The following is a 14,965-nucleotide window of genomic DNA, read 5'->3' as shown; positions in this document are numbered from 1 at the left end:
CTGAGCGACTTCACTTTCACTTTTCCCTTTCATGCATTGGAGAAAGAAATGGCAACCCACTCCAGTGTTCCTGCCTGGAGAATCCCAGGGACGGGGGAGCCTGGTGGGCCGCCATCTGTGGGGTCACACAGAGTCGGACACGACTGAAGCGACTTAGCAGCAGCTTCGCAGCATCAGCAGTTTAGGTAAAAGTCAGGATTTGTCACCTTGCCCAGAGTTGTTCATCTGTGTGTGGCTCCTACTGCTGCTATAACAAATTACCACACACTCAATGGCTTAAAACACCATGAATTTATTATCTTACAGCTTGGGAGGTCAGAAGTCTGAAATCAGTTCCTACTGACTAAAATCAAGGTGTTGATTTTAAAATCAGGTCTTCATTCCTTCTCGAAGCTCTAGGGGAGGCTGTCACCTTGCCTCTTCCAGCTTCTAGTGGCTCCTGGCTTCCTTGGCTCATGGCCCCTTTCTCCAGCTTCAAAGCACTTCACTCCAACTTTGGATTTTGTCCTTATACCCTCTCTGTCTGACTCTGATCCTCCTGCCACCCTCTTATACCATCATGATTACATCAGGCTTACTGTGATAACCCAGGTAATCGCCATGTCTCAAGAGAGTTAACTGAATCCCCTCTGCAAAGTCCCTTTTACCAGGTCAGGTCACATGTTCACAGGTTTCAGTGATAAGAACATAGATATCTCTGGGGTCATGACTCAGCCTACTTCAGTCTGCTAGACTGTGGGCTGACAAGGCCTATTAGTCTCCATTAGGACAAGGTCCTTGAGATTCAAAGTTTGCCTTCTACTACTCCTCCTCTTGTCACTGTTTTTGAGCCTTATATGCATCAATCTTCTTTGTTTTTATTCTAAAAAATAACTTTAAAACAGAAGTGAGAAAAAAAGAGAAAGATGCAAGAAAGATTAAACTGCAATGAGAGACTCCACTCTGAAGCATCATTTATATTTGTCTGTGTTACTTGTGTTTTATGTGCAGGATTGTATCCACTACTGTACATACATATTGCACGCATCTGTGTAGAGACTGAAAAGTCACCACAACCCCTAGTTTCCTTCCTTGCTTAAAACTGTGATTATGTGGTGATTTCCCTATAAACCTTTTCTTTTTTTTTTTTAATCAGGGTTACAATTCGAAATGCCTGTAGTTTAGCTATGTAAAAAGACATATGAGAGAAGAGGCCCTGCTGGTAATATTCAGGAAAAAAAAAAAAGACAGAGAGAATTTTAATGATAACCATAAATGCTTGTGAATTAAATTTTTCATTTTCTAGATCTAAACACGCCACACACAGAAGAATAACTTTGGTCTGGATTAGAGGGCTGAATTCTGGCAGAAAGAGTCAATGTGGTCATCAGTTTTGTTATATACCAGTGACTAAAATGTAAATCCTCATGAATCAGAGACATCTTGATTTAAAATGTTGTATCCAAGAAGGAAAACAAAAAAGCCTATTGGAATATTTATCTTATTTTTAGTAGTGGACGCATGATACCTGGTGGCTCAGTGGTTAAAAAAAAAAAACAAAACCTGCATGCCAATGCAGGAGATGCTTGTTTGATCCCTGGGTCCAGAAGAGGACCCCTGGAAAAGGAAGTGGCAACCTACTTCAGTATTCTTGCCTGGGAAATTCCATGAACAGAGGAGCCTGGTGGGCTACATTCCATGCGGTTACAAAGAGTCAAACACAACTTAGCAGCTAACAGCAAATGCTATCCATGCTTCACATAGTAACAGGACTATTAAACCCAGAAGATGCCCTGCACACTCCTTGTACTTCCAAGATTAAGAAAGCTTAATTAATATTAGATGACCAAGATAATTTTCACTCACAAAATGACCCAGATAGAAATTCTGTTATTATTTAATAATTTTGTTTAATAAGTGAGATTCCAGTCCTCACGTTCTTGAGCCCTCCTGCAGTTTGACTCAGTTTTCACCCGTGTTATATACTAAGCACTCTAACTGCCCTTTGAACCTCTCAGTCTCATATATCACCAAGTTATCTCCAATTACGAAGGTCTAACACCAATCTAACAGTGTCAGGGCTCCAAAATCACTGCAGATGGTGACTGCAGCCATGAAATTAAAAGATGCTTACTCCTTGGAAGGAAACTTATGACCAACCTAGATAGCATATTCAAAAGCAGAGACATTACTTTGTCAACGAAGGTCCATCTAGTCAAGGCTGTGGTTTTTCCAGTAGTCATGTGTGGATGTGAGAGTTGGACTGTGAAGAAAGCTGAGCGCCGAAGAATTGATGCTTTTGAACTGTGGTGTTGGAGAAGACTCTTGAGAGTCCCTTGGACTGCAAGGAGATCCAACCAGTCCATTCTGAAGGAGACCAGTCCTGGGTGTTCTTTGGAAGGAATGATGCTAAAGGTGAAACTCCAGTACTTTGGCCACCTCATGCAAAGAGTTGACTCATTGGAAGAGACTCTGATACTGGGAGGAATTGGGAGCAGGACGAGAAGGGGACAACAGGGGATGAGATGGCTGGATGGCATCACTGACTCAATGGACCTGAGTTTGAGTGAACTCTGGGAGTTGGTGATGGACAGGGAGGCCTGGTGTGCTGCAATTCATGGGGTTGCAAAGAGTCGGACACGACTGAGTGACTAAACTGAACTGAACACCAATCTTGGTAACACACCTACCTGCCACCTTCCCCAGCAGACCTGATCTTCCCTCGTGAATCTGGTACTGTGAGTGACTCCACTATCTCGCCTATCCTTTCGTGAGAACCTGGAGCTATCTTAGCCTCATTTGTCCTTCACACTCAGTCAACACGCGAGTCCTTTTGATTCTACTTCCTGTATCTCCCCAACCCCCATTGCTGTCTTCTCTCACATCCTTCTCTCACTGCCTTGCTTTCAGTCCTCACGACTGACCAAACCTTTATAAAACAGCCTTGTACTTGCTGTCCCTGTACTGTCTTGCCTAACTCTGGTCCAATGCTTCATAACCTGATATCAGTGGCTTTTTACTACAGGCCCTCTGTAAAGCCTTTAAAATATTAACATGTGCTTGGAATCCCCAAGTAAGGGAATGGCATACACTGCCATTTAGACTTATTTGACCAGGAAACCTTTTCTCCATGGCACACCTGTGACTGTCTGACAAGGCAGTACTCATTGGAACCCACTGGCCTTTGCTACCTATCATTTCTACAAGTTAAATCATGTTACCTCCTGCTTTAAAACCCTTAATGACACCCCAAAGTCTTAAAAGTATGTCCAGTTATGTCCAAAGTCCTTCACTCTTGGCTGCTACTCAGTCTTATTTCCCAACGACACATTCCCATGAACTCTAACCTCTGTCTTCTCAAGACTGCTCAAGGTGTGAGCATGCCATGTTCCTTCACAGACTATCTGTGCACACATGGTCCGACTCTGCCAGCACTCCTGTTTCCCTGGCCATCCCCTCCTATGCCACTTTCTCTGTAAAGCCTTCCATCTTTTCCATAAAGACTGGGTTGCACTCTCCTCTTTTGTAAAACTGATCACAGGCGTGCTGCATGCTAAGTCGCTTCAGCCGTGTCCGACTCTTTGTGACCCTACGGACTTGTGGCCCACCAGGCTCCTCTGTCCATGGGATTCTCCATCAAGAGTACTGGAGTGGGTTGCCCTGCCCTCCTTCAGGGGATCTTCCTGACCCAGAAATTGAACCCACGTCTCTTATATCTCCTGCATTGGCAAGTGGGTTCTTTAACACTAGTGCCACCTGGGAGGCCCCAAACTAATCTCACTTTATGGTAAGTACAGTGACTGAGCTGCAGATACCTGAAGGAAAATGACCATCTCACAGTCATCTGTAGTGCCTAGCACCTAAGACAGTACCTGGCAATCAGCAAGTACTGAGGAAATGTTTGAGGACAGAATGAATGAGCAAATGAAAAAAGGCATGAAATGAGTTAGAATCTATTAGCAGAGCACATTATATTAAAACTGGAAAGTTGACCTTAGAAACAGAGTATGGGTATCACTTGTGTTGGGCTCAATAATGTGACTTGAGGTGCCAAGGAAATAAACTCAGCTCCCAGTGAATTGAACTATCAACATGAAACCAAAAATGTCAAAGGAGGCAAAATTTATGACTGTGCTGATCATAGGGAAGTCTTTAAAAATTCAGGACACTCAGGCCTTTGTATTTTTGTATAGAAACATAACTTTTAAATATTCCTCATATTGTATTGTTTTTACTTTTCCTATAAAACTAATGAATCCATGACCTTATATCATGAAATATGTATGGCAACAAGGATAAGCAATATAAATGCTATTTTGGGTTATTTATTCTGTTTATGACATATATTTTAAAACAATGCCCATTACCAGAAATCTGCTTCTTCATACCACAATATTATTTTCAATGATGATTCATAAAGCAAACATTTTTCATTTTGTTTTATTAAATTTCTCTTCCTGCTCCTTTTAAAATATTTTTCTCCTTTGCATGCTGCCTCTCACATCAAGACTGTCAGCCTCACCAGGTAACTTTGACCTGTTCACAAAGTCACCACAGAATTTGGAAGCTTTATTAATTTGAAATTTCATCTTCTACAATTTTTTTAAAAATTTGAAAACCACCTTTTCATCAGTGTACACACCAGGGAAACTTTTTGAGCAAAGATGAGACGAGCATTTAAAAGCCAAATCCCTGATGACATTAACCCAGCCAGAGGGTTGTCTGCCATCCCTGGAGGGTCACAGTTCCCAGCAGAGCACACACTGCATCTGGCTGAAACCCACCAATGACTGATGTAGAAGCAGCATCTGGCTGATGATAAAACAGTCCAATAAAAGGTGGATGTTCAGCCCATCAGCTGAATGTTTGTTTTACATCTTTTCAACATCTGGCTTTTTGGCTGTTTTGTTCATCCAATCATCAGTTCAACAAACATTTATGAAGAGTACACTCTTTGCCAGACGCAATAGTAGGCACTGGGGAATAGAAAGATGAGTGTGTTCCCTTTCCTCAAAGTCATATAATCCTGTGTACATGTAGGGAGGCGGAGGGAAAGATCAGGGCCATAAACGACCAGCCCTAATTGGGAAGGTGCAGCACCCTTCCAGGTCAAGGTGGGGTAGGAGGTGACTTCTATACCATGAGGCAGAGGGGTTAGAAGAGGCTTTCCTGAAGCAGTGGTCTGTGAGCTGGGCCTTCAGGGATGTCCTGGAAGTTTCTGGCTGGACAGAGAGGTGAAGGGCATTGCTCCCATAATGAACAATGAGGTATCTGAGTGTGCAGGGAAGGGAAGATTGGCCACTGCAGCTAAGCCAGCGGCCATACAGGTTGGTAAGACATGTGCTTGGGAAGCTCAACACAGATAAGAGTGTGAGGGCCCTGAAGGACATTCTCAGCAGTCTGACTTTATCTTCGAGTGTTGAGAATTTCCTGCAAGTTGTCTATATAGCATGCACGCTAAGTCACTTCAGTCATGTGCCACTCTTTGTGACCCGATGGACTGTAGCCCACCAGGCTCCTCATTCCATGGGATTCTCCAGGCAAGAATACTATAATGGTTGCCATGCCCTCCTCCAGGAGATCTACCCGACCCAGGGATCAAACACGGATCTCCCTTCTTTCCTGCATTCACAGGCAGGTTCTTTATCACTAGTAACACTTGGGAAGCCCATTTCTATCCAAACTAAACTTCAAAATAACAAGCTGATTTTATTTTATTATTTTTTTTTTTTTTACTTTTCTTGCATGTATTTTGTCATCCAATTATCACGGAATTCCTCATGGTGTTAGGGGGAGTCTTCTGAGGGTTTGGCCCTTAAATTAGGTCCTATCTGAAAAGTGATAGCCCAGCTCTGATATTTTGAGTGGTCACCCTCCTATATACATTTTATTACATTTCCACCCTTAAAATGAAACGAATCATCTTCATCCACTTCCTTAGTTTGAGAGAGAGAAAGTTTACCTGCATTGTTTCCTTATTGTCTCATTCATTAAGATGCTTAAGTCTGAGAGCTGTTCTCATTCTGGCACCTGTTTATTTTGGAAGCATTTATTCAAAATGAATGAACCCCCATACACCTTATGTGATACTCCAAACAACCAGTGGTTCTAACAGAGGCTGTTCTGGGTATCAGGTCCTCACGCCCACCCTGTCTACCCCCATGTTTATTTTAGTCCCATTGGAAATGGTGGAGAGGCATTCATTTGGAGAGATGTTTCTGAATCCTTGTTCAGATGCTACGATGTGTCCAACTCTTTGCAACCTTGTGAACTGCAGCATGCTAGCCTTCGCTGTCCTTCACCGTCTCTCAGCATCAGTGTCTTTACCAATGAGTCTGCTCCTTGCATCAGGTGGCCAAAGTTTTGGAGCTTCAGCTTCAGCATCTGTCCTTCCAATAAATATTCACGATTGATTTCCTTAGGATTGACTCGTTTGATCTCCTTACAGTCCAAGGGACTCTCAAGAGTCTTCTCTAGCACCACAGTTCAAAAGCATCAATTCTTCAGTGCTCAGCCTTCTTTATGGTCCAACTCTCACATTTGTACATGACTACTGGAAAAAACCATAGCTTTGACTATAAGGATATTTGTTGGCAAAGTGATGTCTCTGCTTTTTAATACGCTGTCAAGTTTGTCATAGCTTTTCTTCCAAGGAGCAAGTATCTTTTAATTTTGTGACTACAGTCATGTCCACAGTGATTTTGGAGCCCAAGGAAATAAAATCTGTCACTCTTTCCACTTTTTCCCCTTCTATTTACCATGAAGTGATGGGACCGGATGCCATGATCTTAGATTTTGAATGTTGAGTTTTGAATCCACTTTTTCACTTTCCTCTTTCACCTTCATCAAGAGGCTCTCAATCCTGGTTATACAGAATTACCTGGGAGTTTTTTAAATTTTCTAAATTTAAAATATTAACATCTGGAACATACTTCCCAGAGGTTAATAGATAAGAAACGGGGCCCAGGACTCAGAACTTTTTAAAAGCTCCCAGGTGGCTTTAAAGTATATCAGGACTGGGACCACTGAGTCAGAGAGTAACATCTGGGCCACAGCAGCATTCTGACTCTGCTCAAGGACATTGTATCACCCATCCTAACCTTGACTCTGGGCACACACCCCCCCTTACAGTTCTGGGTCCAGCCCACTGAGCACAGACCCCCATGAGTTCTGAGTGGTGACTGCTGCAACAGGAAAAGCTCCTATAGCACAAACACCCAGCCCTAAATGTTCAACAAGCACAAGGGCAGCTGTTTCAAGAAAAGGGACTCTTCTTGAAGAAAGCAGAGCTCTCCTTAGAGTTTTTACAATAAAATTATCCCAGCACAGAATAGTAATGATTGGTACATTGTTTAAGTTAGATTTTTTTCTTGTTTCTGTTTCTTAGCATTTGTGTCTATACCTCCTATAAATTTTTCATGCAGTTTGTAAAGTTTACTTGCCACTTAGAGTACGTGTGGTTCCGTACATTCTTGAGCCTGTATACACCCAGTAGCTGGTCTCTCCCACTCCTCCACTGGCCCTGAATGGCCTGTGTGTGTGTATATTGCAGTATATTGCCCCATCCCTCCCACCCCAAACTGGTAACCACTATTTCATTTTCTATGAGTCTGTTTCTTTTTTGTTGTATTCACTATTTTGTTGCATTTTTAGATTCCACATATAAGTGATTTCATACAGTATTTGTCTTTCTAATTAGGGTTCAGTTCAGTTCAGTTGCTCAGTCGTGTCCGACTCTTTGCCACCCCATGGACTGCAGCACGCCAGGCCTGTCCATCCCCAACTCTCAGAGTTTACTCAAACTCATGTCCATTGAGTCGGTGATGCCATCCGACAGTCTCATCCGCTGTCGTCCCCTTCTCCTCCTGCCTTCAATGTTTCCCAGCATCAGGGTCTTTTCTAGTGAGTCAGTTCTTCACATCAGGTGACCAAAGTATTGAAGTTTCAGCTTCAGCATCAGTCCTTCCAATGAATATTCAGGACTGATTTCCTTTAGGATGGACAGGTTGGACAGATTAAAAAGGATAGGAAACCCAAAGTCACAATAGCTTAAGTAAGAGAGAAAAACGTTTCTCTCTTATACACACACAGGCCATCCATGGCCAGTATGGTGTCACCATCAGGAAGTTAGGCTGCTTCCATCTTTTTGCCTATCACTGTCTAAGATGGAAGGTTAAATTTTAGACAACATGTTCATATTGCAGCCGGCAAGGAGGAGAAGGGGAGGGGAAAATGCCACACTCTCTTTTTGTGTGTTTTTCCACGAAGCTGCCCACAACCTTTCATGTACATCCCTTTGCCCAGCAGTTAGTCACATGGCACCTTCAAGGGAGGTCAGCAAATATAGTCTGTATGCCAAAGGGTCATGGGCCCAGATAAAAACTGAGCATTTCTTTACTATTGCAGAGGAGAAGCCAAAGTCTTAGAGTAACAGCTTCCTGCCCCTACAAATAACTGAATGATATTCATTCAGTTACCTGTAAATGTCCTGTTTGATTGGGGGCCTATTGAAAACCACTAAAATGGGGAGATTTTTCTTGTATCCCAAATTTCCATGGTTCTTGCTCCCACTGCCCAGAAAAAAACACCAGTACTATAAGAAACATATTCCAGGAAGTTCAAAACCCAAGCCTAAGACCTGCTCCCCCTCCAATAGGTTGGAGAGGATGGGCTCTCTGCACGGAGAGAGGAAGGGCTGCCTTTTCTGCAGATTAATTCCTCCAGATTTACATGGATGCCAGGAGCTGTCTCTGCTTCATTCTGGAAGAAGCACAGATTATTTTCACTGCATCGTAAATATGTTTAACGCTCTATCATATCACCTGTTAAACCAGTTGTCTTGGGTGACTACAAATCATAGTTCAGAAATAACTCTCTAAGATTTAAAGGACCTCAAAATTCCTGGATTCTCTAGTTGAATGTTTAAGATTAAGAGTGGAAGGTGTAGACCTTGCTACAAAAATTCATTTCAAGAAGGGGAAACAATCTCCTTTGGGTTGGTTCCTGGGTTTTCTTCCCTATTTATTTATTTTTTCTTTTCTCACTCTGCAGTAAGCCAAGGCTAAGGTAGGAATTGGACTGGCAGCCAAACGTGCTACTTACTGTCTTATGCAGAGTCTGCTTTCTCTTCTTCCCCCAGTGTTCCAGGACCTGCGCTGGGGGCATCCAGAAACGCGAGGTTCTTTGCAAACAGCGCATGGCTGATGGGAGCTTCCTGGAGCTTCCCGAGACCTTCTGTTCCGCCCCCAAACTGGCCTCCCAGCAAGCCTGCAAGAAAGATGACTGTCCCAGTGAGTGGCTGCTCTCCGACTGGACAGAGGTATGTGTGCTCCTCAGAAGAGGATAACAAAAGAGGCATAAAGAGGAGAAGGCACCCAGACTTACAGAAGGCGAGAACAGAACAAAAGAATCCTCCTAGCTCTGTGGAACAGAGCTGTGGGGCGCTGTCTTGGGTCTTGGCTGTGTCGTGCGGGATCTTTCATGGCAGTGCACGGATTCTCGAGTTGCGGCACATGGGCTTAGTTGCTCTGCAGCATTTGGGATCTTAGTTCCCCAGCCAGGGATCTGATCTGTGTCCCCTGCATTGCAAGGTGGCTTGTTAACCAAGGGACCATCAGGGAGGTCCCTGAGTTGGTTTTTTTTTTTTTTTTAATCTTCTTTGCAGTGTAGGTAATTTACAATGTGGCATTACTTTCAGGTGTACAGCAAAGTGAATCAGTTATACACGCAACAGAGTTTTTGTAAGCATTGATACCATAGTGTGTAACTAGCTTTTAACTAGGCTGCAGGATGGGAGTTGTTAAGCAGCCAGCCCTCACTCAACAATCAGGAGCAGAGAATTGAAAATGGGCCCTTCATGGAACAAACCAGGCCTCGTTTGTACTATTTGGATCCAGGATTTTACCGAGAACACCAGGTTCCTCCTCTCCAGTCACTCCCACCTTCCTGACATCCCGCCTCTCCCTGACTCCCGCCCCACATCTCTTACTCCCAGATGTTTCTAGTCTTTCCTCAGGAAAGGCAAAGCCTCTCTAGTTCTTCTCATCCAAGTTACTGGACAATGAGGCGTATGATTTATTAGGAAAAGAAGGCCAAGGAAATCCTGCCTCCTTCCTGTCAGTTTCCTGGATCCAAAATGTCAACAGCTTCCCAGCAAGAGAAGTTGATTTCCCCTGATGCCCTGCATCTGGGGAGATGACCACATCGGCATTACCATTCCTGACTTACCTCATCAGTTAAGGATAGACCCCCGACGAACCTGCTTCTCTAAATCATTCCTACTTCAACACTCGCCTGAACTAACTCATCAACACCCAGCTCCAACTTGTTTTCAGCCTCTACTCCTTCTTTGACTTGCCTGCAACTCCTTCATAGGCCCTTGTGTCTTCCATAAAAACCACCCCCACCAAAATTCTCGCCCTGCAAGTAGTTTCAGCCAAGAACAGAATTATGAGGCCTGAAGGGAAAATCTCAGGGTCCAAACCAGATTCAAGAGCCTTCTCTTTCTTGCCTAGAAGCCTCTGGATTGGCCTCTCTGCCTCCTTTGTAGACCATCCAACTCATAGGAGAGAGCCGCTGCCGCTGCTTGAAATCCATCACAGAGGTCCTTGCTGCCCCAGAGGGGAAAGCAGCTGCCTCTGAAAATGAATATGCCACGTCATTCAGCCTGTTCTGAGAATTCTCGCCCTGTGTTTTATCAGCCCATGCAGAGGTCCATCAGACGACCCTGCTGAGTACACTGCAGTTGAGACTTAACCTATGTCACCATAGGTTTTGCAGTTTGGCAGTAAAATTTGACCTTCTGATGGTAGCTCCCCACAAATGTCTCAGAACAGATGGGGGAACAATTTTTATCATCTTTTAGAAGTACTTTTGTTTCAGAAGGTGAAAGATTTAATGTGTGGCTTGAGTGTATGTGTATGTGCATGTGTAAACACGTAAGTGACAATTTTTCCGTGAAATGTTGATTTGGGGTTCGGGTTATCTCATCCTCTGTCGTCCCCTTCTCCTCCCGCCCCCAATCCCTCCCAGCATCAAAGTCTTTTCCAATGACTCAGCTCTTTGCATGAGGTGGCCAAAGTATTGGAGTTTCAGCTTTAGCATCAGTCCTTCCAATGAACACCCAGGACTGACCTCCTTCAGAATGGACTGGTTGGATCTCCTTGCAGTCCGAGGGACTCTCAAGAGTCTTCTCCAACACCACAGTTCAAAAGCATCATTTCTTCGGTGCTCAGCTTTCTTCACAGTCCAACTCTCACATCCATACATGACCACTGGAAAAACCATTGCCTTGACTAGACGGACCTTTGTTGGCAAAGTAATGTCTCTGCTTTTGAATATGCTATCTAGGTTGGTCATAACTTTCCTTCCAAGGAGTAAGTGTCTTTTAATTTCATGGCTGCAATCACCACCTGCAGTGATTTTGGAGCCCAAAAAAGTGAAGTCTGACATTGCTTCCACTGTTTCCCCATCTATTTGCCATGAAGTGATGGGACCAGATGCCTAAGGTGCCAGTAATTAAAGGAGATCTGTAGAACAGTATCATGTGTACTTGAGAATTCAGACTCAAAGACAGGCAAACTTAGGTTCAAATCCTGACTACTTACTGGCTGTGTAACCTTGGGCTAGTTACTTGACCCTTCTAGGCTTTAGTTTGCTAAACTGAATATTGGCAATGATAGTTATGTCCACTAACATGGTTATCAATGCATTGTTATTAAAAACAATGCATATAAAGTACTCTGTGCCTAGTAGAAGTTAACCCTTATCATGGTTGTGATTTTCTTCTGTCCCTCCTCATTGTCAGGAAAAGGAGAGGAAATAAAAGAAAGCTCTTAACTTGACTGGCTGGACCCAGGATTATGGTTAAGACCTCCCACAGGCTCTGCTGGTCTTCCTAGGAGGCAGAAGTTACATTTTGAGAACTAGGAATAGTTAGCCCTTATCCAAGGAATGTTACTAGGTTCTGCATTATCTGGGTTGATGAATGGAAATTCCAAACATTGAGATGGGGCTAGGAGTGGTGGGACTTTAACCCATATTCACTGGGGATAAACTCAAGCTGGTGCCATACAAAAGTGCTCCTGGGGGTGTTCACAAAGGCTTCAGTTGGCCCTGTTATCCCCACAACCCTTCCTTTGGCCCCCTGGCTGGGATAAGACTTGCATTCCACACCCCCCACATGACTCCCTTTGGAGAAAGGAAGACCTGGATGATCTATGGGTGTTTTTCATCCTCAGCTATCTGGGCTTAATCTGATGGTTACTGCACAGAATCCCTTAGAGACAGAATTAAGCCAAAGTTTTAAACACTTCAAATAAAATTACTTTCAGATTCTATTCTGAGAAAAGGTCTCTCAAAAGACCTTACTTCTTTTCTTTAAAAGAAACACTTGCATCTCTTGAAAGAGTTGGCTATTCAATATTTTAAGTCATATTTTTATGGAAATTCCTTCCTCCCCCAAGCATAAAAGAAATTAAAGTCAGAGCAGTCAATTTTAGAGCTAGAAGGAACTTAGGAGATCCTATAGTCTAGTGGTTCTTCAAAAAATTAAAGCCACAAAACCCTTTTTTTCCATTGAAATGTTTCAATGAAGTCAGAAATCTAAAACAGAACAAATCAGAGTTATTTGGTGGAAGTGTGGGTAGGGGCCACAGATCCCCAAATGGTTGGGTCTATAGATCACCTGAGAAGCCCCTAAATCACATCCTCAACATAGCTAAAGAACACACTTTGAAAATCCCTGCTCGAGTATAGCTTCCCTGTTTCAGAAATGTGGAAATTGAACCTAGAGAAAAAACTAGATTTGACCAGAATCATAAACTGATCTTCTAACACATGGTCCATTTTTCCATTTCTGTACTTGGCAACACTCAAATGACCAGGCTTTTAAATTTTCCAGGCTCTCTACCCCTATTCCACCTGAGTCCTGGATTTGGTGCTGTCATTTACAATAAAATAAGGGGTGGGTGGAATCTGGAATCCACCCTCTTGAGGGAACAAAAGCAATGGGCTTGATTCTCATCTCCATTTTTTGCATCTTAAATGTCTTTTAGGGTGGTGGATCTCAGTGCATTGCATGGAATAGTTCATTTCCATGGGCTAGCATATGAAACTTGGAAACCTAAGATACTATTTTTTGGTTTCTACTGTCATTTTTCAAGTCAACATGGCACACTGCCATGACCTAGTTCAGGCCTTTATCATCTCAAGCCTGGACTACTGTGGCAGCCTGCTTAACTGACATCCTTGCCTCCCATCCATCTCCTACTCCTATCCCTCCCAGACACTGTTGCCAGATTAACCTTCTCAAAACACCTCCTTCATCATTTCACTTCTCCCTTAAATGGCTCCTTATTGCCTTATGGACCAATTCCAAACCTTCCGTCTGAAAATTAAAAGTCTCCAACATCTGGCCCCAAACTACCTGTTAAGCTCCTGACACTCTCCACTTGGCCCCTCTGTTCAGTCAAACTGGTTCAGCTCTGTCCCCAAGCCTGCCTTGGCCTTGAGCACTGAACTCTTCCACCTTGATTCTGGATTGTTCCTGCCTGCCATGCTTACTCCTGGTTCTCTAAACCCATCCAGACTCCAACCATCTTCCAGACTAGGCCAGGAAATCACTGGTATAACTTGACCATTCACCAATTGTTAGCATTCATTTTATGATATCAATACTTTGTTTACAATCTTATATTTTTACTAAGTTCTTTTATTGCTATTTCTTTAAACAACTTTATTGAGGTATAATTTATATTCTTTAAATTCAACTTAGCATAATGTCTTCAGTGTTTGTCCATGTCATAGCACATTATCAAAACATTCCTTTTTATGGTGGAGTAACATATTCTATTAGTATAGACATACCACATTTCACTTATCCATTCACCAGTTGATGCCTGTTTGAGTTGTTTCCATTTTTGCCTCTTAAGGATAATGTTGCTATGAACCTTAGCATACAAGTCTTTATGTGGATGTATGTTTTCATTTCTCTCAGGTAAGATACCTAGGAGTGAAACTGCTGGGCATGATCAGATGATAAAGAATCTGCCTGCAGTGCAGGAGACCCAGGTTTGTTCCCTGGGTTGGAAGATCCGCTAGAGAAGGGAATGGCTCCCCATACCAGTATTCTTTCCCAAAGAAGTCCATGGACAGATGAGTCTGGTGGGCTATAGTCCATGGGGTTGCAAAGAGTTGAACATGACTGAGCAACTAACACTGGAGAAGGCAAGGCACCCCACTCCAGTACTCCTGCCTGGAAAATCCCATGGACGGAGGAGCCTGGTGGGCTGCATGGGGTCGCGAAGAGTTGGACACAACTGAGCGACTTCACTTTCACTTTTCACTTGCATGCATTGGAGAAGGAAATGGCACCCCACTCCAGTGTTCTTGCCTGGAGAGTCCCAGGGACGGGGGAGCCTGGTGGGCTGCCGTCGATGGGGTCGCACAGAGTCGGACACGACTGAGGCGACTCAGCAGCAGCAGCGGCAGAGCGACTGACACACACAGTAAATATGTTTCTTATCTTCTTAAGAAACCATCACCCTTTTCCTAAAAGGGCTGTATTTTACATTCCCAGCAGCATTACAGGAAGGCTCTAATTTTTCCACATCCTCACTCATGAGAATAATTATTGTCATTTTGATTATGAAAATTCTAGTGAATATAGAGTGCTATTTCATTGCGGGTTTGATTTTCATGTTCCCTAATATGCCATTTCATCTTAATAATGCATTTGGATTTCTTCTCATCATTTGAGAACACCCCTTTGATGTTAGGAATCGTCTTACACATCTTCGTCCCATAGCATTTAGCATTCCACCTCAAACAAAGTAGATGCATAAGAATTATCTGATACTTGACATTAAAATAGTATAATTAATTTGTTAAGGAAAGAGAAAGGAATTAGCATTAGTTGAATGTCATTTCTGTGTGTGAAATTTTAAAATATATTATCATTGAATTCCCAGCCTTGCCAAATAAGTTG

At 43.2% G+C, this 14,965-nt stretch overlaps 1 protein-coding gene across 1 annotated transcript in view; it reads left to right on the top strand.

Moving 5' to 3' along the window:
• ADAMTSL1 (ADAMTS like 1) overlaps positions 1-14,965 on the top strand; it is a 1,100,541-nt gene that overhangs the window by 930,619 nt on the left and 154,957 nt on the right. The window contains exon 18 of the mRNA XM_052645042.1: positions 9,119-9,298. Within this exon, the coding sequence (XP_052501002.1) occupies positions 9,119-9,298 (180 nt within the window). The remainder of the gene's footprint in view (positions 1-9,118; positions 9,299-14,965) is intronic.

Source organism: Budorcas taxicolor, chromosome 8 (genome assembly GCF_023091745.1).
Source record: "Budorcas taxicolor isolate Tak-1 chromosome 8, Takin1.1, whole genome shotgun sequence".
In the NCBI taxonomy this organism is placed as follows: Eukaryota; Metazoa; Chordata; class Mammalia; order Artiodactyla; family Bovidae; genus Budorcas; species Budorcas taxicolor.
The sequence above is the reverse complement of the archived record's forward strand: the minus strand, read 5'-3'. Positions and strand labels throughout refer to the sequence as shown.